The sequence below is a fragment of the Cherax quadricarinatus genome, chromosome 21, assembly GCF_038502225.1.
Source record: "Cherax quadricarinatus isolate ZL_2023a chromosome 21, ASM3850222v1, whole genome shotgun sequence".
Classification (NCBI taxonomy): Eukaryota; Metazoa; Arthropoda; class Malacostraca; order Decapoda; family Parastacidae; genus Cherax; species Cherax quadricarinatus.
The window spans coordinates 16,688,006-16,715,358 of NC_091312.1; the positions used below are offsets into that span (position 1 = coordinate 16,688,006).

A 27,353-nucleotide genomic window follows, 5' to 3' on the forward strand; every position below is an offset into this window, starting at 1 on the left:
TTTAAGTTTGTGTAATTTATTATTTTCGTTGTATTAATTACAAAACATTGTTATGCTTTAACAGTAGTCTGTTAAAATGATCACACAGAGTTGGTCTGGCACAGATAAAACTAATTGTTATACCAATATAAACTAAAGATATCATTAGCAAAATGATGAAATTGTCCTAACACCACTGACAGTAACAGGACAATTAACAGACAATATAAATACAGCAAGATAAACAGACATATAATGCAGCGGGAGTGTCGAGTCCCTTGTCAAGCACATTAATATAGATATTAGTAAGCAGCCTCACAACTAACCGAACTTATTGTTTAAAGTTACGTGTCTAGTGAGTAGGTTAGTTGTGAATTGTTTCTAGTCACGATATTGTGACTTGTATTCTACAATAGAAGTGAAGCTCCGATAGCCAGATAATGACGGAGAGATTCTGAATGTTAAAAGAAATGTTTTTGCGACAATTTCTCCAGGTAAACTCCAGGTTAGTGTCATCAGGAGCATGTTGTGAATGTCAGTTGGACGACGTGTGAAAACTCCTCAGTAGTTAGATGAGGCAACCCAGCCCCTGCGGATGTCCAGCAGGTCCTCGTCCTTCAGCGTTTGCAGCAGCTCCTGGACCTGCTCCTCTGAGCTGTGGTCAAGCATACCGGACCTCACGAAGTCGTCGGTCAGGACCCTCATCTCTCGCAGCTCCTGAGCCTGCTCCTGCCACTTCTGCAGAGCCTCCAGGTGAAGGCTCATTCCCTCGTCCTCCATCTCTTCATTCGTTTCATTTTTAGCAATCTGGAGATGGATGGAATGAAGGGTGAAACACTGGTTATGTTTAAACTACATATCTCACACAGCAATGAGCATCAACACAACATATGAATCTTGTGCTGTTCTGTGATCAAGTTATCATGAGACTTCGCAACTTACACTCCAGGCAAGGAGAGTAAGGTGTCTGCAGTATTATATATATATATATATATATATATATATATATATATATATATATATATATATATATATATATATATATATATATATATATATATATATATATATATATATGTGTGTGTGTGTGTGTGTGTGTGTGTGTGTGTGTGTGTGTGTGTGTGTGTGTGTGTGTATATACATATATATTATTTTTTTTTATTATCATACTGGCCGATTCCCACCAAGGCAGGGTGGCCCGAAAAAGAAAAACTTTCACCATCATTGACTCCATCACTGTCTTGCCAGAAGGGTGCTTTACACTACAGTTTTTAAACTGCAACATTAACACCCCTCCTTCAGAGTGCAGGCACTGTACTTCCCATCTCCAGGACTCAAGTCCGGCCTGCCGGTTTCCCTGAACCCCTTCATAAATGTTACTTTGCTCACACTCCAACAGCACGTCAAGTATTAAAAACCATTTGTTTCCATTCACTCCTATCAAACACGCTCACGCATGCCTGCTGGAAGTCCAAGCCCCTCGCACACAAAACCTTCTTTACCCCCTCCCTCCAACCTTTCCTAGGCCGACCCCTACCCCGCCTTCCTTCCACTACAAACTGATACACTCTTGAAGTCATTCTGTTTCGCTCCATTCTCTCTACATGTCCGAACCACCTCAACAACCCTTCCTCAGCCCTCTGGACAACAGTTTTGGTAATCCCGCACCTCCTCCTGACTTCCAAACTACGAATTCTCTGCATTATATTCACACCACACATTGCTCTCAGACATCTGTATATATATATATTCTTCTTTCTTTCAACATACCAGCCATATCCCACCGAGATAGGGTGGCCCAAAAGAAAAAAAACTAAAGTTTCTCCTTTTATATTTAGTAATATATACAGGAGAAGGGGTTACTAGCCCCTTGCTCCCGGCATTTTAGTCGCCTCTTACGACACGCATGGCTTACAGAGGAAGAATTCTGTTCCACTTCCCCATGGAGAATATATATATATAGATATATATATATATATATATATAATGTATATATATATATATATATATATATATATATATATATATATATATATATATATATATATATATATAGGTACATAGGTAGTAGGTTGGTAAACAGCAACCGCCCAGGGAGGTACTACCGTCCTGCCAAGTGAGTGTACAACGAAAACCTGTAATTGTTTTACATGATGGTAGGATTGCTGGTGTCATTTGTCTGTCTCATAAGCATGCAAGATTTCAGGTATGTCTTGCTACTTCTACTTACACTTAGGTCACACTACACATACATGTACAAGCATATATATACACACCCCTCTGGGTATTCTTCTATTTTCTTTCTAGTTCTTGTTCTTGTTTATTTCCTCTTATTTCTATGGAGAAGTGGAACAGAATTCTTCCTCCGTAAGTCATGCGTGTTGTAAGAGGCGACTAAAATGCCGGGAGCAAGGGGCTAGTAATATCATGTGGGAGTTCGATACGTGGATAGGGTAAAGTAATACTCACGTAGGCTGGTAGTACGTATAATTACAGATAATGTGGGGAGCACCCAACAGCCTGCCTATCTCCTTGCTCACTCTCGTATAACTGACTGGCCGCCCACAGTACCCATTGAGGGGGTCTTTGAATACTGCTGTGGTCAGCACTATGAATAGACAGTGACTCAGGCAGAGACGGTTGGTAGTGAGTCAACTACTGGTACACTGGTTACTGGTAACTGGTTACTACTACTGAGAGTAACCCCTTCTCCCGTACAGATTACTAAATTTAAAAGAGAAACTTTCGTTTTTCTTTTTGGGCCACCCTGCCTTGGTGGGATACGGCTGGTGTGTTGAAAGAAATATATATGTATATATATATATATATATATATATATATATATATATATATATATATATATATATATATATATATATATATATGTATATATATATATATATATATATATATATATATATATAGCGAGTACAACATCCAGTTCCGCTGGATTCATTACTCTTAAGGATCGTATGGTCCAGTGGATTAGGGCGTCATGTGTTTTCGCCCACCATAAGGCAGGCCAAAGCAGCATGGGTTCGAGTCCTTGGCTAGTGCAGTGTTGTTATTGATCAATACTACTCGTTCGTGGTCACAATAATATAAAATACTGCTCGCTGTACTAGTACACCAAACAGGGACTAGAATGAAATTAGCCTAGAGTCATCCATACCATCGTGTGTCCTTGGGTAGCGAATACAACATCCAGTTCCGCTGGAGACGCTACTCTTAAGGATCGTATGGTCCAGTGGATTAGGGCGTCATGTGTTTTCGCCCACCATGAGGCAGGCCAAAGCAGCATGGGTTCGAGTCCTTGGCTAGTGCAGTGTTGTTATTGATCAATACTACTCGTTCGTGGTCACAATAATATATATATATATATATATATATATATATATATATATATATATATATATATATATATATATATATACGCACAGTAGGGCCCCACTTATACGGCAGGTTAGGTTTCAGGCTACCGCCAGAGAGCAGAACGCCATTTTTTTCCACTTATAAATGCCACATAACAAGTTTATGCTAATGCATATTAAGTTAGCAATAGAACTAGGCATTAAAAAACAATAGAAAGTACAATACACACACAGTATACTCATTACCTACCTTAAAATATTTGTAGTCTTAGTGTAGGGTGAGAAGTGAGTAGTATTTATTGTTAGAGATCAGGTGTGGGTGGTACGGTAGCCAGCCACGACACCCCAACCACACGTAATATACTACGACATTTAAAGCGCACCAGAGAGATAAAATGCATATAAAATACACCCATTATTTACATCATTATTTACATTATATACATCAATGACCTTCCAAACGTATCCCAACACCTGAAACCCATTCTCTTTGCTGATGACACGACTTACGTCATCTCTCACCCTAATCTTGCCACCCTCAACACCATTGTGAATGAGGAGCTGATTAAAATATCGACTTGGATGACAGCCAATAAACTTACGCTTAACACTGACAAAACCTACTATATTATGTTTGGTAGCAGAGCAGGAGATGCACAAATTAACATTAAGATTGACAACACTCTAATTACCAGAAATAATGGGGGAAAATTCCTAGGCTTATACCTTGACAACAACCTGAATTTCAGCACCCATATCCAGCATATAGCCAAAAAAGTATCCAAAACGGTTGGGATCCTCTCCAAAATACGATACTACGTGCCGCAAAATGCCCTTCTCACACTATGCCACTCACTTATTTATCCATACCTCACCTATGCTATTTGTGCTTGGGGATCAACTGCAGCAACACACCTAAAGCCAATAATAACCCAACAAAAAGCTGCAGTAAGAATAATCACTAAATCCCATCCCTGGCAACACACCCCTCCACTCTTCATAGATCTAAACTTATTCCCAGTTCAGTACATCCACACTTACTACTGTGCAATCTATATCTACAGGGCCTTAAACTCTAATATCAACCTTGACCTAAAACGCTTTCTTGATAGTTGTGACAGAACCCACAGGCATAACACAAGACACAAACATCTCTACGACATTCCCCGTGTCCGACTAAACCTTTACAAAAATTCAATGTATGTCAAAGGCCCTAAAATCTGAAATACCCTACCTGAGAACTCTAGAACTGCAGACACATTCATCACCTTCAAAACTACCATTAGAAAACATCTTATCTCCCTGATACACCCCGTCAACTAACTACACGAATACCACCTGGTGGTTCACACTTACACTCGCTCACTCATTTGACCATAAACAGAAATATTAATCTCAATCTTAAAATAATGAATCCTGTGATACTCCAATACTGAAACTATGTACTGTGCCAAAACAAAAGCATTCACATTGCTAAACTCACAAACTAGTATTTAGTCACTTAGCCATAATACCAACTTACCTCATAATTTGTAATATTTTACAATTAAGGATAAAAGTAAGTATGCCCAAAATGCCTAGCCATGCTAAGCGTTCTAGTGGTACACTCTGTAATCACAATTTTACTACATGTAAACCAAACAATAACCAAATTTCTGTAAACTCAGCATTGTAATCCTTATAGAGAATAAACTTTATAATATTTGTAGTCTTAATGTAGGGTGAGAGGTGAGCAGACGAGGTAAGACAAATAAACGAGTGAGAACGAGTAAATGAGAGAGAAGAGAGACACGGAGGAAGTAAACTGATGAACGCGTCACGTTGTGGTTGATACACATTCATTTACACCTAAAATCTCATATTTTTGTTAATTTATTCTACTGTGGGGTATATTTATCATGTTTATATGATACGTAGCCTGTTTATTATATAATTTTGAAAAACATATCATAGATGGATTAATGAAAATTTTTATATTAACGTAATATACGACATTTAATGCACGTCAGTGATTATTATTGTGTATTATTATTATTATTATTATTATTATTATTATTATTATTATTATTATTATTATTATTATTATTATTATTATTGTGGCGTCCTCAAGACTAATAAGACACTCTTAGTGATTTTAATGTGTACCTACACGCCAGCACAGTGCATAACTTTATTTAGGTAAAGATACACACAAGTGTATAATTATAAGAGTATATATAAAATATGAAATAACTTTAAAACACTTGAAATTTTGGCCAGTTTCCAGACATAATGGAGAGACGCGGTGCTCATGGAGAATATAAACAAACCGTATTAGAAAGTCAGGTGGGGGATCCGAATAGCGAGTTTTGGTCATAATTTGAAATATCCGTATTAGTGGAACGCCGTAAAGCGGACCTTAGTGTGTATATATATATATATATATATATATATATATATATATATATATATATATATATATATATATATATATATATATATATATATATATATATAATTGTTTGCAGTGTTATATATATAATTGTAGTGTTATACTTAGTTGTCTGACGTGCGACCAACAGTAACAGCCTGGTTGATCAGGCCGATCCACCATGAGGTCTGGTCACAGACCGGGCCACGGAGGCGTTGACCCCAAAACCCTCTCCAGGTATACTGAATATATTTACTACAAGTACATGTGCAAGATATACAGACCATAGCTGACATCAATTAGGTCAGTTTTGTCCCAGGATGCGACCCACACCAGTCGACTAACCCCCTGTACCCATTTTACTGATGGGTGAACAGAGATAACCGCTGTAAAGAAACACGCCCAATGTTTCTACCCTAGCTGGGAATCGAACCCGGACTTCGCCGTGTGAAGCGAGAGCTTTAGTCACCAGGCCACGGGGCGCCGTAAGAAAATGTGCAACCCTGGCCCGTGTGGGGATCGAACCCACGACATCCGCGTTATTAGCACGGCGCTCTAACCAACTGAGCTAACAGGCCTGACATGCGGGTGAAACGTTCAAGTGTTGCAGCTGTGTCTTATATATCAACGTACCACCCAGGGCTGGGCGAGGCCTTGCATGCCCTGAAAGCCGGAGATGTTTCTGGACATGGGCTTGCAGGTGTGCGAGCGGAGGGTGGGCGTGGGCGTGTGGGCGTGCGAGCGGAGGGTGGAGAGGAGGCGTGGTACAACACGGGATGCCGCGGAACTCATCTTGTGAAGATTTTCTCTCCTGAGGGAAAAAATCAAGAAATTAACATGATTATTAAACACGATAATTTAACATGACAGTTAGTTTAAGTTTAATATGTTTATTATGCACCCCATACCCATGGTGTGGGCGGTAGTCAAAAGATTACAGAGGTACATAATGGGTCCAGGGACTGGACCTCAAAGTTTTGATAGCTGAGCAAGTTACAGAGGTAATGAACTCACAATTTACAGAGGTAATGAACTCACAATTTACAAAGGTAATGAACTCACAATTTACAAAGGTAATGAACTCCAGGTAGGTCTAGTCACAATCATGACAAGTTACAAAGGTATTTACAGATTACAGAGGTACGTAATGGGTCCAGGGACCGGGCTCCAAAGTTTTGATGGCTGAACTAGGTACAAGGTAATGAACTCACAAGTTACAAAGGTAATGAACTCACAAGTTACAAAGGTAATGAACTCACAAGTTACAAAGGTAATGAATACTGTAAGAATGGTTACTTACGTTTATACATGGCTACAATCATGAACAAATTTTAGAGTAATGAGCAATTCACACTTCCACACCCGGTCACAACTGTAGTGAGTTATTGGTGCAAATGTTGATTGCTGAGTCACACACACACACACATACAAATTCATACACACACACATAATCACACACACACACACACACACATACAAATTCATACACACACACATAATCACACACACACACACACACACATGCACATATGTGGTAATGCTTTATTTACAGCTAGCAAAGTCAGGGTATTTCTCCAGAATGGTCTGTAATATACCACTGTGGATAAAATACTTAGCCATTTCTTGAACACTTCTGAGTGAGTTGTTTCTAAATTCATTAATTTTATCACACTCCAGTACATAATGACGCAAGGTGTGACAATAATCCATCTGGCAAAGTTTACATTTCGTTTGGTCTACATCTGGTGGTGGTGATTTAACCTGCCAAAGATACTTGTAACCTAGCCGGAGCCGGGCAATAGTGACATCCAGGAGTCTGCTTATTTTGTTGGATGCACCATAGACATGTGGCTCCTCCTGCATGATAGAATGATGATAGATGGACTCACTGGTGTCAATCTCCCTGAGTCTTTAGTCAATAAATTCAGTTGAAGTTCTTTTCGTATTATTGTTCTCAAACTACTACCTGACAAGCCAAGATTGTAATCTACTCCCTCTTTGAAAGCATACAGCTTAGCCAATTTATCAGTTCTATCATGCATCTGAAGACCAATGTGAGATGGAATCCACAGCATGTGCACTCTGACTCCACTGTCCACAATCTTACCATACCTGTGTCTGGCTTCTGACACAAGCATGCCACAATTTATGCTTAATGAGTTGAGAGCATTTATGGATGACAGAGAATCAGTTACAATTAAACTGTCAACATGACAACATGATTATTTAACATGATTCAGTTCCTTCTCTTACTTTCAGCATTCATATAAAATTTAAGGAGAATAACCAATATATGACCTCCAATACGATTAGCATTAATAATAATAATAATTATTATAATAATAATAATAATAATAATAATAATAATAATAATAATAATAATAATAATAATAATAATAATAATAATAATAATAATAATAATAATAATAATACTCACTAAGTGATAAAAAACGTAAACTATTGAAGGGGTAACTTCACAAGAACACCGTGGCTCCCGTCCATCAACTGGGGTGTATCCACCACTCGCTGTAGCTTTATACAAGTGCCACTATCTCGCTGCCGATAACACTGTCGTAAACAACGGCACTAGTTACAGCACTTGAAGCCACTTGGGATTTCCAAGTATAAGTAGGTGTCGCTATTTGCTTCTCTTTTTTTTCTTTTGGTAAGTGATGAGTGTCATTGGGATTATTAATCTGGAAAGTTACTAACTTTAGCCAAGAAAACACATGCAGAGTTATGAAATTTATTAAAGGGGTCGTTTCGCCACAACTGGTTTTTTTCAGTTATAATTCAGAGACTTCTAAGGAAGGCTTTTATATAAATGGTTGTTCTGAAGAGTTGTGAGGTAGAGGGTGAGGCAAAGAGGGAAGGGGGGATGAGGTAGCGTGGGCAAGGTAGAGGTGTGAGGCAGAGGGAGTGAAATAGAGGAAGTGAGGTAGAGTGGGCAAGGTAGAGGAAGTGAGGTAGAGTGGGTAAGGTAGAGGTGGTGAAGTAGAGGAGGTCAAGACGAAGAGTGTGTGAGGCAGAGCAAGAAAGACCAAGTAAATAATATTATTACACTAATTATAAAATAGTAATGATTGATAACAGCTTTTGTTAGCTCTCTCAGGTGATTCTCTTTTATTATCTATGACAAATAATTCCCATGATACTGGGGTATGTTCCATTAGGTTCCCTTCGACTTGTCACTCCTCTTTCCCGCTCTCCCTTCCCCACTTCTTTCCTCAGCCAACTCTTCCTTCCCCACACAGGGACACTCTGAGAAAAGACGACGAATTAGTGTTTGGTTGGACATTTAATCAATTCCTACCATTATGAGACAACTGTCTCCTCTCGCCTCCTTCCCGTCTACATCTTCGGTAGAGACTACCAGACAACTGTCTCTCCCTCCCGTCTTCGTATTCAGTACACACTACCAGACGGCTGTCAACCCTCGCCTCCTTCCCGTCTATATCTTTGAATTTATTCTTTCGTGAAATACATGGAATAAATTTCAAGTGTTCCAGAGAGCTTGCAAGTTTATAATGCACCCACAGAAACTTCTTCTCTGGCAGCGATGAAAGCCGGACTAAAATTAGGCCCATGTGAATCTTAACAGAGCTCCAGGAGACGTTAAAAAAATGACATGTTCAGTTAGTAGCAGTCGTCAGATGATAACTCACAAGAACGCTAGATAACACAAAGAGAACGAGATTACCCTGAATAAAATTGAAACCGATAGTGCCAGTCTAATCAGACCAGCAGAATAATTTTGATAATTGCTTTATATTTACACCTTGCACATGATTAAGGATGATCAGGTAATAATAATAATAATATTCATAATAATAATAATAATAATAATAATAATAATAATAATAATAATAATAATAATAATAATAATAATAATAATAATACATAAATAACCCGCATATAGAAGAGAGGAGCTCTTCGTCCTATCATATCCTCTAGAGGTTCTGTCTCTTATTCTCTTGCTTCTTGGTTGGTCAAAACCCTCACTCCCTTTCTTGGTGCTTTTTCTCCTGCCCACCTCCGTCACTCTCAAGACTTCATTGAACGGGTTCGCTCTCTCCCAACCTGTAAGATGCTTAGTCTTGACGTTGAGTCCCTCTTCACCAATGTCCCTCTTGATGATGTCCTTGATTTCCTTAGAGAGAAGGCCCTTGAAGGGTTTCTACATCTCCCTATACCTACTGAAGTCTTTCTTGAGCTTATTCGTCTCTGTGTGGACTCTAATTCCTTTTCCTTCCAAGGGAAATATTATTCTCAAGCCTTCGGTGTCGCTATGGGCTTTCCTCTCTCTCCTGTCCTTGCTAATGTTTACATGGAATACTTCGAGACTGTTCTCCTTCCTACCATCGATGTGCAATCTTCACTCTGGCTCCGCTATGTGGATGACATCTTTGCTCTGTGGCCTCATGACTCCAATCTCTTCCAACCTTTTCTTGAAGCTCTTAATAATCTTGCCCCTTCCATTAAGTTTAAAGCTGAATGGGAATCTAATTCCTTGCTTCCTTTCCTTGATGTCCATGTCCACCGCTCAGATACAGGTTTTTCCTTTTCCGTTTACCGAAAACCTATGCACAGTGGCATGTACATTCACTACTTTTTCTATCATTCTTCCCCTGTCAAGAAAAGTGTTCTTATCTCCCTCTTTCTCCGTGCCCTCCGCATCTGTGATCCTCAGTTCCTTCCAGCAGAAATTTCCACTCTTCATAATTCGTTTTCCCGTCTTGGCTACCCTTCCCATTTCATAGACTCTGCCCTCTCACGTGCTAAACGTAATTTCTTCTCTCCCAAACTCTCTACTCCTGGGAACTCTTCTGTCCTCTGCCTTCCCTACATTTCCGGTTTTTCTAATCTCAACAATTCTCTCCGTCCCTTAGACATCATGCTTACTTTCCGCCAGACTAACACTCTTCGCACTAATCTCGTTCATACCTCTCCTCCCTCTCCAGATGTTCCTGGTGTCTACTCTATTTCTTGCTCCTCCTGTCCTCTTCAGTACTTTGGAGAAACTGGCCGATCTCTTTCTGACAGACTTAGGGAGCACAAAAATAGTGTTAGGCTTTGTTGCAACCCCTGAATGGGTCACAATGTATATGATGTATATTATGTATATGTATATAATGTATATTACCTTTTCATATAATTTTATATTGCTTATATTTGCGATAATAGCTAAATCGTAAATATATTGCTTTTATTATTTGACTTAGTTACTTTTGTTAGGTAGGATGTAACAGTCATATATTATTATGTGCTCATAGTTCAAGTCTTGATTGTCTAACTACTGTAATTATCGCTTATGGCTCGTTAATCTGCCGGCTTCGGTGTTGCTGTGCAGCAACTGTCCACGGAGCTTTCACGTGATCGAGGGGGGTGTACACACCTCGCCTGAAGTGTTCAGTCTGGGCTAGACTCTCTTGGTGGTTTGACGTATTCTTGACAAGACGTGCCTAAATTTCCCTTATTGGCCCTTGTTGGAAGATCGTCTCTGTCTCATTATTGTTGTAGGTTCTGTGGGACTCTGTTCACAGAACACTGTATAGACTTAGTGATTTTCGACGTTGTACTGAGGTTGTGTGTCGCATAGACACTCTGAGCAACTCAGGTCCTGAGCTGTAGCTTCTGACCTAATTTGTACTGGTATCTGTGTACTGTCACAGTCGGGGATTTTCTTATACTGATTCAGTAGTATGGGAGTTTTGTGACTTTTGTGGAGGATCTGCTGATGGTCACTACTTAGTGTCGTTATATTATCTCCTTGTTCCTGATTCTGTGTCGCAGTTGCTTGTTATATTGCTATTGGGCTTAGCATTCTTTTTATTGTTCAAGCAGACTGTTCTGATTGCCAGTTGGTCAAGAAATTAGTTTATTTGAGGACTTTGTCAGTCACTAGTTAAGTCTAGTAGAGTCGTGAGACATAGCGAACTACTTAGAGCACTTACACACATACACACAATCTTATTTGTATATTGTATTATTAAATATTAATGTACCAGACGGTACTTAAGGCATAAATATGTGATATGTGCTTTCAGCACAATACTACTGTACACGAGAGAAGTGATTATTATTAATTTGTTTGAATTAATTAATTTAATTTAATTTGATAATATACCTCTAGACCATGATTAATAAATTTATTAAATTTTAATTTCTCTAGTTAGTAGCCTACCAGTTGTAATCCTAAAGCACTATTAATTCTTATTGAATTCTAATGGATAATTGGACAAGGATACTGACTAATTGTTACGAAAACCCAGTAACAGGCTGGATGCTAGAAGGGCAGTCCTTTCTATTATTCACTGGAGATCTCTAAGCTTTTTAGAAATCGCGTTTTTTGTAACAGGCTTGCCGACACTAACAATGCTCTTTTCTGTCACGTCAGAGATCACAGCCATCCTATAGACTGGTCTTCTGCTAAAACTGTCTTCCCTACTTCCAACTTTAACAGTCGCCATCTTGTTAAATCCTCTCTTATACACAATTTTCCTTGTATGAATCTTAGTCATGGCTTCGTCTCTGTAGATGCCTTCCTCTCCCACTACACTGTAAAATGCTCCAAACTTCAGAACACCCGTGACTTAACCTAAATCCTCATTATTTCTTCTTCTCCCTCTTCCCCTTTCCTTTTTTTCTTTTTTTTTTTTGTCTTTCTTCTGTCGCGTGTTTCTGTTCCTTCATTATTTATTTCATCACTTCCCCTTCCTCCCACCTCTGTGCACTTGCTCTCCCTCTGTGGGCACCTAGCTCCCTTGCAGTGCTCCCCTTTCTTTATATTTGACTGGCTCCTCCTCCTTAGTTCCCCACTACTACTACTACTACTATTACTACTACTACACACCACCACTACCTCTTCCTGCCTATATATAGCCGTCCTGCTCCACTTCTGGTTAGTGTGACTTTGTAAATGGTCCAAGTCGGACCGAAACGTCGTCGTAAGCTCCTCTCTCCTATGTGCGGGTTATTTGAGTATCGTTCCAGTCACGGTTGTGTGCCTTTTTTTTGTTATTAATAATAATAATTGTTTACCAGATTATTGGTTGTTCCTGCAGAGCGGGGTTCAATGATAAGACTTCGGAGGCTTCTTACTTTATTTGCAATGTCGTGGGGTACACAGGCAGTGTGTTAAGTGCCCATGGCCCGGGAGGGCCATGCCCAGCGAAGGAGAGAGTAGTCCTTGTTGACTGAGTGAAGGCCACTGAGAGAGAGAGAGAGGCAGGTCTGGGCATACTGAAGTGGCATAGGCCTATAGGTGGCAGCACAAGCATGGCACGAAATATGAACTCAGTTGGCAGACAGCATAGGTTGTCTATGCAGACAGAACAGGCTGTCTACATATTATTATTATTATTATTATTATTATTATTATTATTATTATTATTATTATTATTATTATAAGGGTCATACAGTGCCCTGGAAATCTGAGTGTGGAAAATTGCATTTAGCTGAATGTATAATTATTTACATAACAGTAAATGAACAATGATAACTATTATTTATCAGTTAGACAAGTAGGAATTTGGGACACTTGGGTCGCAAAAAATGTCCCCCTTCGATACCTACCACTGTCATAACCACAAGTTGCTCTGGACCTATTAATTAAATGAAATATACATACACCAGGAATACTGGTAAATATATAAATTTGTGGACTGTATATTAAAAATAATAAATGGTTATACATATACACAATTACATAACAGAAGGAAAATATATCTTAATATCACTCACCAATTTGACTGGAGATTAATGTGTATCATACTCAGAAAACCTCACTAACTAAATCTATGAAAATAATGCTGGCCAGAATTACACACAAATCTAGAGAGCTTATCTGAGGTTCCTGGAGCTGTCTTATCCAGTCGTCTGATATCTCAAGTTATGCAGGAATGCACATCCACCAATTTCGCCTCCTATTTGAGAGGTGTCAACACAATTTTAACCTCTAGAGCACGAAAATTTCTTCCTATTACACCAACGTTTGTACAAAATTCAAAACCAAGATGGCGAGTCTCTTCTTTTTTTCGATAACATACTTCGTTTAAAAATACAATATAGGGCATCTATTTACCTATAAATTACCGTATTTCCGGAAAATATATACAGTATTTTCCACACTGAGGTTATCAGGTTTGATTCGAAGAAGGGGAAGGTAGCTTCAATTCCTTGGATCCAAAGCTCATCATTAGAATTTAAGCGAAACTGTAATGGGTGGTTGATGTCCCTCAGTCCAAACTCACACTCGTAAACAAACTCATCCCAGCGTGACTTATTTTCCTGACTTACTTTTTTCAAGTGATGACAAAAAAAAAAAATCTTTCCTGTGAGCGAAATGTTGCACAAAAAAAAAGATTTTTAAAATGTTTGATGCATTGCTTAAAACAAAGAGGTTAGGGAAACCTGGGGCCATGAAGAGCAGATTCTATAATTTATCTCCACTGGAGACTTTGCCGGTACATTAAAATTTATTATATATTTTTTTGTATCTGGTTGAATATTGAAGCACTGCATGTCTCTAGGCTACTGCTTCACCCTGGCACTAGTCACCTACAGCCCCCCAGACCTAATCCAGCCCCAGGTCTGCTCTAGCTCCACTGATGCTATTGTATATGCAGTCCAGATAACACTGGCGACTTGATTGTAGTCGCGTCAAGGTCACCTCCTGTACATGAACACTATCAAGATAACTCTCACCCATTTTCTCATACTATAAAAAAGTAATTATTTTTTGGTTAATCTTTACTTGTAATTGTACACTTTCCTTCTTTCCTCTATACCTTAACCTTTTTTTCCTTCTACAGACGAATCAAAACACTTCACCTTTCTTTTACCTCCCTGGTCTCTTCTGCGGTTTGGTTTTGCTATTGAAAGCCTCATCTGCCGACACATCCACTCCCAAATATCTAGATTTATTGACTTCTGATATCCAGTGCTTCATTACCTAATTTTTAATTACTCTCCTCATTTTGGCTTTTCCTATGGTCACTTTTAATCTTTTTTCATTGGCAACCTCTCAGAAGAACCGTGTCATCGGCACTGGGTCACTATGGCAATTCCCACCTCTTATCAGGCTCATTATCTTTCATTTACAACACCCTAACATTCACATTTTTTGCAGCTCTTTCTATAAATATATTGAGCATCCATAGTAACATTACGCATCCCTGTTTAAGACCAACCTTTACTGGAAAATAGTTCCTTTCTCTCTTACAAGGTCCTGGGACCTTGATCGACCGCAGGACTGAAACGTTTTCTAATATATGACCTAGTGTATGCTGTGGCATACACCGAATACGTTTTTATATTCGACGTGCATCACATATAACCACGATCCCGCATAATATTAACAACCAGCTTAAAACACGGTAGTTTATTGCCTGTCTGAATGTTGATACCGCTTGTATAAGGAGTAACTGACAGTTGTGCTGGAGATTTGCCAGTCTCAGTGTGAGGAGTGGGGCCTCAGGGTAGGCTACCTTGTATCTAGGAGTGGCCTTTGAACTTCAGTTCCTCACAAGCCTCTTGATGGTCTGCCCTCTGAATGGGTGCCTAAAAGCTGTAAAGTGAGAAAGCTCTAGCACTAACTCTTTCTCTCTCGTCAAAACCCACTCGTATTGTGACATTTGTTTAACGTACTGTGTATATTGTGAATATATATAAATGACCTTGGTGATTGCAATATAAGGGTATTCAATATTCTTGATTGTGTAATGACTGCACCTACACTGGTATTGACTGCATCTACGATAGTACTAATGCACCTACGCTGCTACTGACTGCACCTACTATTAACTGCCCCTACGCTGCTACTGACTGCACCTACGTTGCTACTGACTGCACCCACGTTGCTACTGACTGTACCTACGTTGCTACTGACTGCATCTACGTTGCTATTGACTGCACCTACGCTGGTATTCCTTCTTAACAACCAGGTACAACAGACCTTTCAACAGTATTTGTGTTGCAATATATATCTATAAAATTTTTATAAATACAACAAAGAGCTTCTTACTCTTAGAAAACCAAGTATTATTCACGAAGATGCTACCGAATAAATACATAACCCATACATTTGATATCCTCTCCTAAATCTTCCGTCACTCGGCTATCCTACTTTCTGTCTCATACCTGTTTAATAATATTTCCACCGTACACTTTAAGTTATATTCTCAACAGGTTTATTCAACTAAAACTTGTACAACTCTTGGATATTAATGTATCTACAGATACACCTAACATGCATTGCTGTTCAGTCAGCAGCCTCTAGATCGCACTGTTGTAAGGGCTGTTCACTCACCAAACATTAGATAACACTGGTAAGGGCACTTTAGAGTACAGGCAGACATCACGGAGGTGATAGTGGTAGTGAAGAACGGAATAAGGAAAAGAGGACAGGGGTATTGTGGAGAGGGACTGTATATGGGATTACAGATAGTAGATAGCTCAGAAGAGCTACCTACTTATATTTACAGTAAGAACTCTCGTGTTTTACCTAGGTGTATGAGTCATGGACACGACAGGAGAAGGCTCCCCCCCCCCTCCCCCCGTTACTCCTTCCGACAACTGTTGGCACGAAAACGGGGAAAAATATACCCTGTCATATTGAAAAAATAGCACTGAATTAACGGAAGGGATGGAAATGTATGTAAAACTTGAGCTAACTCTACCTCTACTAAATTAGTACTGTTACCATCTTATCTGCTCATTTTACTCCATAGCAACTCACGGAGCTGTGTGTATCAGTAGTTGTACTTCTGGGTGTCACCAGTTCTGCTGTGACTGTTACAACCCTCTACTACTTCTACCACTGTTGTTAGGTAAGACACATATGCAACAGTTAGACAACTTTATTCCGAAACGTTTCGCCTACACAGTAGGCTTCTTCAGTCGAATACAGAAAGTAGGCAGGAACAGTTGTCTAACTGTTGCATATGTGTCTTACCTAACAACCTGTCGGTATTGTATACCATTTTGAGGTACTTCTACCACTACTGCTGTTATTAATTAGGCTGCCTGGTTGTCAACTGAACGTCTTGGTGCAGCTGCTGTAACAACAACAGAAATCCGCTGACTTCAGACTTTTCCCATGTACAGTGTGCATGTGACGGTCTGCTTGAATGTAGTGTGGGTTTAGTGGGTGGTTGAGTGAAACGTTGAGTGTAGGAAGCAACATCTCGCTCCTGTCCTCCTTCAACAAACCTATACTTTACTTTGCTGGTCACAGTAACTTTCTGTCATGTTTTCTAACATAAAACAGTGTGGATCGACCCAGCCATGTGAAGGTTCCAGTGTAATGTTACACCTGTGCAGTGTTTGTCCAGCTGGTTCTTAAATGAGTGTATTGTCTTTGTGCTTGCAAAGTTAACAGACAATATATTCCATTCTGCTATAATTCTGTTTAATAAAAAAAATTGCATGTGGTCGTGTTGCATTTTCTGCCTCGCATTTTCTCTTTATTGTTTCGATTTATGGACTTATTCCTGCCTTTTAAATAGTTCTTCGTATCTGAGTGTGTCAAAGCCATTTAGTGTCTTGAAAGATTCGATGTGATCTGGTTGTCTCCATTTCCTGACAGAGTAAAAGTTGAGTGTTTCTTCAACTTGTTTATTTTTTATTGATGTTACAATCTTGGTAACTCTTATATATACCCTCTCCAGTATACCCTCTCCAGTATACCCTCTCCAGTATACCCTCTCCAGTATACCCTCTCCAGTATACCCTCTCCAGTATACCCTCTCCAGAATACATTTACCTTTTATGCAACTTGAATACCAAAATTGGGTGGTATATTCAAAATTCTATGTAACAAGTGATGGAGGGTGAGAGAGAAGAAAGGACTTTTAGAAGGGTGGAAGAGAGAGAGAAGAAGAAAGAAAGACAGAGACTAGACAAAATCTGCATACTGAAATTACTAAGGTACACTGAGAAATAATTTAGTAAATGCAGATAATACCTGCCCAACACTCTCCCTTCATGTGGGAAAATTACCAACAAATCCCTACCTGTCTTTATGAGGAAATTTGATAGGCTCTTACGCTGTACTGCGGGCCACTAGCACCAACAGCCTGTTTGATTAGGCCATTAAACAGGAGGGGCGATAACTCTCGGAAAAATGCTATTGCAACAACAACTACTACAATAACTAATACAACTACTGATAATACTACAACAACTACTACTATTACAACAACTACTGCTACTACTACAACCACTACTACTAACACTACAACAACAATAACAACAACTACTATTACAACAACCACTACTGCTATTACCACAACAACTACTACTGCTGCTACTGCAACAACACTGCGTTTAAATCACTAGTTGGAATATACAACCCACTACACTGTGACGGTCTTCTATGGGTTCAGTTCTACTCGAACTTACCGCAAGATACTAATTTCTGGAAGTGTTACGGAGCTTCCAAATATTCACAACTATTTACCACAACCGGTAATGTCTTAAATTTCTTGCAGAAGATCCCGACAGCGGACATCAGACTGTTGTAACAATTCCTTTCCTTCGCCAGTTTGTAATTGGGTCTGTGGGCATGATAAAAATTTATTTGGATTATAAACCCGGATGTTTAGTAACCCACCTCAAGAAAGCCACTCCATGTAGTTTGTTTCCAGTGGGGTTTTCAGATCCTCTTCCCCAGGATGCGGCCCATAGTAATCTAGTAACACCCGGGTACCTACTTCTAGGTGACCACAGGCAATAGGTGTATGGAAATGTGCCTAACGTTTCCACTCTCTCCTGAATCAAACCCGGGTCTTTCAGCTGTAAGACTCGTATGCATTGTAAGTGCATACGAGTCTACCCATTTAGTCTAGTTATCTCGAAGACTAGCACGTTTATCTTGAGATCCAAGGACGGAGTATAGAGCCTCCACCACTTCTTGTGCTGAATGATCCACACGCTGGCGCACTCAGCTCACACACTGAGGTCTGGGGTTCGAATCTCCTCCGTACGGCTTACCTGGAGTTTACCTGGAGAGGGTTTCGGGGGTTAACGCTCCCGCGGCCCGGTCTGAGACCAGGCCTCATGGTGGATCAGGATCTGATCAACCAGGCTGTTACTGCTGGCCGCACGCAAACTGACGTACGAACCACAGCCCGGTTGGTCAGGTGCTGACTTTAGGTGCCTGTCCAGTGCCTTCTTGAAGACAGTCAAGGGTCTATTGGTAATCTCCCTTATGTAGGCTAGGAGGCAATTGAACAGTCTTGGGCCCCGGACACTTATTGTGTTGTCTCTCAGTGTACTCGTGGCGCCACTGCTTTTCATCGGGAGAATGTTGCATCTCCTGCCGAGTCTTTTGCTTTCATATGGAGTGATTTTCGTGTGCAAGTTTGGTACCAATCCTCCAGGACCTTCCAAGTGTATATTATCATGTATCTCTCTCGCCTGCGTTCGAGGGAATACAGATCAAGGACCTTCAACCGTTCCCAGCAGTTTAGGTGCCTTACCGTACTTATGTGTGCCGTGAAAGTTCTTTGTACACTCTCCAGGTCTGCAATGTCGCCAGCCTTGAAGAGGGCCGTTAGTGTACAGCAGTATTCCAGCCTAGAGAGCACAAGCTGGAAAACATTAGGGACGTGTTTCCATAAGACACCTACTGTCCCTGTTCCTGTTCACCATCAGTTTAAAATGGGTACCTGGGTGCTAGTCGACAGGTTTGGGTCGCATCCTGGGACAAAATTACCTTAATTTGCCCGAAATGCTCTGCATAACAAGCGGCAGTCTATATAGTAGTATGTCATTGATGTCAGCTAGGCCCGTATTACTTGTAGTAAATGAAAATAATAATAATAATAATAATAATAGGAGTGAATACATCATTACTCAAACGAAGTAATAGCAATGGTGGTGGTAATTGTAAAGGTAATACTAGTAGCAGCAGTAATGAGAATATCAAGTAACAAGAGAGAAATAATACTCAGTAGATATATTAGCAATTTATTTGTATAAAGAAAACCAGTGTACTACCAGGAGTAGCTGTACATGTGGTACAAAGTAGTCAGTATCACCGACACGTCAGTTTTAACATCAGGAGCACTAACCTCCCTCGTTATAGTCATGTAAGTAAATTATTTAAGCTAAAGCAGTGACACCATCGGAGTGACTTGTGCAGTAACCTCTCCTCCGTGTTGGCACCTCCGCTCAAGGTGCCATGATGGCAGTGAAGGACTCTTCATCAAAGGAACTCGGGCGCCAGAAACAACCTGATCACCTCCGCTTTCGCGGCGGCACGAGACGACCCCGTAACTACTCAGACTGTGAGGTCGTTCTTCAGCAAGTCAAGCATTCCCACGACCTGTTCAAGCACGAGTCTCCCCATGTTGGTGTCGTCGGCTTCAGGAGGGAGAACTCTCGCCTGTCTCAGGTCCTCTGCTAAGTCGTGCCAGTAAGAGACAGCCTCGAGGTGCATGTTCTTAGCTTCCGTCATCTGGCTCTCCCAGCTTGGTTTCTTCATCACAGATCAGAGACACATTACCACAATAAACTTGAGGATAGGAAAACAATAAATACCCCACAACTAATGGATCCCAATGGGAATACAGGAACACTAATGAAAATACAGAGACCCTAGTGGAAATACAGGGACCCTAGTGGAAATACAGGGACCCTGGTGGAAATACAGGTACCCTAGTGGAAATACAGGTACCCTAGTGGAAATATGTTACATTGTGTTAACTAAATGATTATTCTAGGTTAAATACCCATAAAATACTATACATGTGTGCTAATACCATTTGCGTATCCTCCAGACTATTGTATTAATATTTATATATGCAATATCCAAAAACACTACTCAACCACAGAACATAAATTAATACGAAAATTTTTTTTCATGAAGGACTTGTATGGGTGATTGGTTGTTAATTGTGTGTAAAGTGAAGTAACTACACGAGCGACAGAAAGGCGGCGTGTTACCTTTAATCCCAAGGGATGGTTGCCTAAATGAGCTTAAAGCCTGTAGATTTGTCAAAGAATCATTAAAGCTCGTCATCTGTTCACCTTCATTCGCGTATGTTTTAATCTCCAAAATAGAGAATACAGTAAACTCTCGGTATACATACTCTCAGATATACACACCTCTTAGTGTATGTATATCGTATAAAAATGTTGAGTGATAGTTATTTTGCTGCTAAAACCATTGAAAGATATCAAATATCTTGGTACAAGACTAGAATCTTAAGTCTCCCACCAGTTAGGGATTCTAGATTCCAAATATAACTTTCATTCTGATTATACAAACACTAAGTACAGCTTACTTTCCTAGGTTGCAGGGCTAGACCTTGTAGTCCCTGGAAACTGGTGATGGTCCTGGGCGTGGGCGAAGGGCGAAGGGCATCAGAGTCGCGGAAGAGGGAGAGGAGGCGGGGTAGAGCACGGGATGCTGCGCCAGTCATCTCAACTCTATTTTACGATTAATTTTTTTGAGTATAAGTACATATATATATATATATATATATATATATATATATATATATATATATATATATATATATATATATATATATATATATATATATATATATATATATATATATATATATATGCATAACAACCACTATGAAAGAGTAGTGAAATTCCAAGAGTTTCGTGACTACTCACATTGTCAAGGAACTATGAAAGTAATACATCACAGGAAGGCAATTAAAGGGCTTAGTCCACACCTCACAGTCAACCCCCACAACAAAGAAACACCTGACGCGCGGCAATACCGGACTCATAAGAAAAGAGGAACACTGCAGTAGGTCCGCTGGTCCAACTAGACAGGTCCTCACGACCTGTTAGTGGGATGTCGTGAGGACCTGTCTAGTTGGACCAGCGGACCTACTGCAGTGTTCCTCTTTTCTTATGAGTCCGGTATTGCCGCGCGTCAGGTGTTTCTTTGTTGTGGGGGTTGAATGTGAGGTGTGGTCTAAGCCCTTTAATTGCCTTCCTGTGATGTATTACTTTCATAGTTCCTTGACAATGTGAGTAGTCACGAAACTCTTGGAATTTCACTACTCTTTCATAGTGGTTGTTTTGCATATATATATATATATATATATATATATATATATATATATATATATATATATATATATATATATATATATATATATATATATATATATATATATATGTATATGTTTGTAATCACATTGATTTTGGGGTAAACAGATGTAATGAGCACATAAAAGTACGTAGTATAGATTTTTTCTTGGATAACCCAATAAAGTCAAACATTGTCATTCATCCCTAGGGATGTATTACTGGAATGTGTTGCTCTCAGCATATATATGTTCTAAGTTTACTTTGATCCCTATATTGGGGATCAAAGTATCTTGTCTGGTGGTGAAAAGGTAACCGTGCAGCCTTAAAGACGGTCATTCAGGCGATGGGCTTTAAACCCTATTAACCCATAAACCGAGGGATTAAATCCTATGAACTATACGTGGGTCACCTAGGCAGCATATAGCCCTGTACATCCACTCATAGGAGAATACTTGAATCTCCTCTGAGATAAATGCACATCTCCCTGTATTTCACTAAAATATTATGATAAAGGTGTAAGGGAACGACCGAGTGGAAGGAATTATAAGGCTAGTTTAATGTCTTTATTATGCACCCCATACCCATCCTGTGGGCGGTAGTCAAAAGATTACAGAGGTACATAATGGGTCCAGGGACTGGGCCTCAAAGTTTTGATAGCTGAGAAAGTTAGAAAGGTAATGAACTCACAATTTACAAAGGGAATGAAGTTACAATTTACAAAGGTAATGAACTCCAGGTAGGTCTGGTCACAATCATGACAAGTTACAAAAGTATTTACAGATTACAGAGGTACGTAATGGGTCCAGGGACTGGGCCCCCAAAGTTTTGATAGCTGAACTAGGTACAAAGGTAATGAACTCACAAGTTACAAAGGTAATGAATCCTGTAAGAATGGTTACTTACGTTTATACAAGGCTACAATCATGAACAAATTATAGAGTAATGAGCAATTCACACTTCCACACACACACACACACACACACACACACACACACACACACACACACACACACACACACACACACACACACACACACACACACACACACACGCACACACACACACACACACACACACACACACGTCACGTCAAGAAATTAGAGAAAGTGCAAAGGTTTGCAACAAGACTAGTCCCAGAGCTACGGGGATTGTCCTACGAAGAAAGGTTGAGGGAAATCGGCCTGACGACACTGGAGGACAGAAGGGTCAGGGGAGACGTGATAATGACATATAAAATACTGCGCGGAATAAACAAGGTGGACAAAGACGGGATGTTCCAGAGATGGGACACAGACACAAGAGGTCACAATTGGAAGTTGAAGACTCAGATGAATCAAAGGGATGTTAGGAAGTATTTCTTCAGTCATAGAGTAGTCAGGCCGTGGACTAGCCTAGAAAGTGACGTAGTGGAGGCGGGAACCATACATAGTTTTAAGGCGAGGTATGATAAAGCTCATGGGGAAGGGAGAGAGAGGACCTGGTAGCAATCAGCGAAGAGGCGGGACCAGGAGCTATGAATCGACCCCTGCAACCACAAATAGGTGAGTACAAATAGGTGAGAACACACACACACACACTCACTCACGCACACACACACACACACACACACACACACACACACACACACACACACACACACACACACACACACACACACACACACACACACACACACACACACACACAAACACACACAATCATACACAAACTCATACAGTATAAGGGAACGACCAATTTACGTTCAAAAGAGGATTTCATCAGAAATGTTTTAATATACAGTAAGTATATGTAAGAACGTTACATTGGAGTGAAGGCGAGTGATTTTTGGGATTTGAGGTGCTGTTGGAGTGTCAGCAATGTGATAATGAAGGACTCAAGGGAACCGGTTAGCCGGATTTCAATGAGTAATTCAGTGGGGGAAATTTTGGTTATCCTGGGTAATTGACACATATGTTACTAGATATGTGTAATTGTGCTTATGTATACCTGTACCTAAATATACTTACAGTAGCGTGCAAGTGTGCAAATTAATTGGGACAAGAGTAAATTTTGTGATTATTCATATGTCTTAGTCTCCTGCTTAATATAGTTTTTTTTTTTTCAGAAGAGCTTGCTATGGACTTCTGGCAACCATCCAGCAGTGCTACAACAGCTGTTGTTCTGTAAACTATTCCTGCAAGCGTGCTCCGTAAGTGAATGTGGTTTCACCAAATTCCCTCCTTCAATTCATGATTACTGCTGAAATTCATGATGGATGTTACACCTAGGAAGCGTGCAAATATTGTAGCTCTTAGAAAACATGTTGGTGTCAGTATCAGACAGATCGCCGAAAATATGAGCCTCGCAAAGTCTACTGTTTTTCGGATTCTGAAGAGAACCGATGACAGTGGTGACTGTGCATCGAGAAGGATGTGTAAGAAAACGCAAGACAACACTTAACCTGGAGAGAGTTCCGGGGATCAATGCCCCCGCGGCCCGGTCTGTGACCAGGCCTCATGGTGGATCAGGGCGTGATCAAACGATGACAAGGTTATCCTAAGAAAGTGTGAAGGATCCCAAGAAAACCAGCAAAGATCTACAGAGATGTAGCTTCACCTGATATAAATGATGATTCTTCAACTGTTTGACGAAGGCTCCTTGAAGTTGGCAGAACTGCCAGAAAGCCAGTAAAGAAACAGTTATTGACTGCTGCTATGAAGAAACAACAGCTGCGCTGGGCACTCGATCATAAGGGATGGACGATAGATGAGTGGAGAAAATTTAAATTTTCAGATCAGGTGCTTTTGAAGTACTTGGGTACATATCAGTGGTAGCGAGACAGGACAAAGGCAAACCTCTTCGGAATGGATACATTCAACAAGCGCCACAACACCCCCTAAGAAGATGTTTTTTGATCATTTTACTGCTCAAGGCCCTGGACGGCTTGTTAAGTGAACAATGGACAGTGACAAATACAAGGCAATCCTGGCGATTTATTTACTTCCTGTTGTGGATAGAGACTTTCCTGATGAAGAAGGCAATTTCCGTGCCACACTTCCAGAAAAATGCTGACATTCTTCGAAGAGACTGGGCTAAGCATTCTAAATTGGCCTGGAAGCCTTTTTTACCTCAACTCAAATGAAAATCTATGGGTAATAACCAAACGCATGATCGCAAAACAAGACTCTTCAATTGTGGAGAAACTAATTGCTGCTGTTATTAGGACCTAGTACCACGACGAAGAACTTGCCAGAATATGTTCAGCATTAGTCGATTCTATGCCGCAGCGTGTAGCAATGCTTATAAAAGCAAAGGGTAGTCATATCATTATTAAATCAATTATCTGTCACATCATTGCCTTGTATTTTTTCAAATAAACATTAGTATTCATAATAAATGTCTCATTTCATCACTGTTCCAATTAATATGCACACTACTGTATTAAGGGAAGGCCCGAAATGCCTCGTCATTTATTGTTTTTTTTGGTTCCAATCATATTATAAAATGTAAACACACATTGTAACCTTAGCAAAGAAATAGAGTTTTATTTTATTTTATTTTTTTTTAAGTCAGTGATCGAGAGAACATAGTAAAGTCTACGTTATACAGAACGCTTTCTTTGATACTCACTTGTGTGTTAGAGAATGGAACTTTGAGAGGGTAAACTATGACGCTGGTGTTCGATAGGCCACTGGCTTACTGGTGCTCTGTAGACGTCCTCCCACTTTCTTATACCCGAACTGTTATCAGCAGTACGACGTCAGCAGTGTGGTAAGAGTATACAGACAGCAACGTATCAAAGTCATGGAAAAAACCCAGATGATTAGGGCATCGTTAGAGGAGTCATGCACACTTACCGAGTTATGAATCGACCCCTACGACCACAATTTGGTGAATACTGGCTAATGATTAGATAGGTAAACGCTGGTACAGACTTGTTCTTGGCTAAGAAGTCCTTTATCAGTATTTAGTAACAGTTTTCTTTACTTCCATTTTACTTTAACCCCTAAAATGAGCATTAAAGTGAACTTATCATCACCACTCTTTAATAATAATAATAATAATAATAATCATAGTACAGTGCCTGCACTCTGAAGGAGGGGTGTTAATGTTGCAGTTTAAAAACTGTAGTGTAAAGCACCCTTCTGGCAAGACAGTGATGGAGTGAATGATGGTGAAAGTTTTTCTTTTTCGGGCCACCCTGCCTTGGTGGGAATCGGCCAGTGTGATAATAATAAAAAATAAAAATAATAATAATAATAATAATAATAATAATAATAATAATAATAATAATAATAATAATAATAATAATAATAATAATAATAATAATTAATATCACTAGATAATATACATTCTGAGGTACAAGTTTCTCAATGTATATGCAATGAGAGTGAGTAAGTTTATTCAGGTATACACAAATACAGTTACATAGATTATCATACATAGCAGCATTATTTTTTTTTATTATCACACTGGCCGATTCCCACCAAGGCAGGGTGGCCCGAAAAAGAAAAACTTTCACCATCATTCAATCCATCACTGTCTTGCCAGAAGGGTGCTTTATACTACAGTTTTTAAACTGCAACATTAACACCCCTCCTTCAGAGTGCAGGCACTGTACTTCCCATCTCCAGGACTCAAGTCCGGCCTGCCGGTTTCCCTGAATCCCTTCATAAATGTTACTTTGCTCACACTCCAACAGCACGTCAAGTATTAAAAACCATTTGTCTCCATTCACTCATATCAAACACGCTCACGCATGCCTGCTGGAAGTCCAAGCCCCTCGCACACAAAACCTCCTTTACCCCCTCCCTCCAACCTTTCCTAGGCCGACCCCTACCCCGCCTTCCTTCCACTACAGACTGATACACTCTTGAAGTCATTCTGTTTCGCTCCATTCTCTCCACATGTCCGAACCACGTCAACAACCCTTCCTCAGCCCTCTGTACAACAGTTTTGGTAATCCTGCACCTCCTCCTAACTTCCAAACTACGAATTCTCTGCATTATATTCACACCACACATTGCTCTCAGACATGACATCTCCACTGCCTCCAGCCTTCTCCTCGCTCCAACATTCATCACCCATGCTTCACACCCATATAAGAGCGTTGGTAAAACTATACTCTCATACATTCCTCTCTTTGCCTCCAAGGACAAAGTTCTTTGTCTCCACAGACTCGTAAGTGCACCACTCACCCTTTTCCCCTCATCAATTCTATGATTCACCTCATCTTTCATAGACCCATCCGCTGACACGTCCACTCCCAAATATCTGAATACATTCACCTCCTCCATACTCTCTCCCTCAAATCTGATATCCAATCTTTCATCACCTAATCTTTTTGTTATCCTCATAACCTTACTCTTTCCTGTATTCATTTTCAATTTTCTTCTTTTGCACACCCTACCAAATTCATCCACCAATCTCTGCAACTTCTCTTCAGAATCTCCCAAGAGCACAGTGTCATCAGCAAAGAGCAACTGTGACAACTCCCACTTTATGTGTGATTCTTTATCTTTTAACTCCACGCCTCTTGCCAAGACCCTCGC

General features: G+C 39.9%; 1 protein-coding gene and 1 non-coding gene across 5 annotated transcripts; both read right to left on the minus strand.

The window, feature by feature from the left end:
- On the minus strand, window positions 1-25,514 carry LOC128689009 (uncharacterized). Of its 4 annotated transcripts, none has more exons than XM_070087265.1 (3): window positions 25,432-25,514; window positions 21,051-21,195; window positions 1-786 (listed from the first exon to the last, which is right to left on the minus strand). In XM_070087265.1, the coding sequence occupies exons 2-3, from the start codon at window positions 21,186-21,188 to the stop codon at window positions 541-543; spliced, it is 384 nt and encodes a 127-aa protein (XP_069943366.1). In that variant the 5' UTR covers window positions 21,189-21,195; window positions 25,432-25,514; the 3' UTR covers window positions 1-540. The 4 variants fall into 4 exon arrangements, with proteins under 4 accessions (XP_069943366.1, XP_069943365.1, XP_069943364.1 ...); XM_070087264.1 differs by lacking the exon at window positions 25,432-25,514 and adding an exon at window positions 6,394-6,571 and having other exon boundaries at window positions 21,051-21,069; XM_070087263.1 differs by lacking the exons at window positions 21,051-21,195; window positions 25,432-25,514 and adding exons at window positions 6,394-6,571; window positions 8,198-8,353.
- On the minus strand, window positions 6,265-6,338 carry TRNAI-AAU (transfer RNA isoleucine (anticodon AAU)). The gene has a single exon. It is a non-coding gene; the product is annotated as a tRNA-Ile (tRNA).
- Window positions 25,515-27,353: the final 1,839 nt, after the last annotated feature.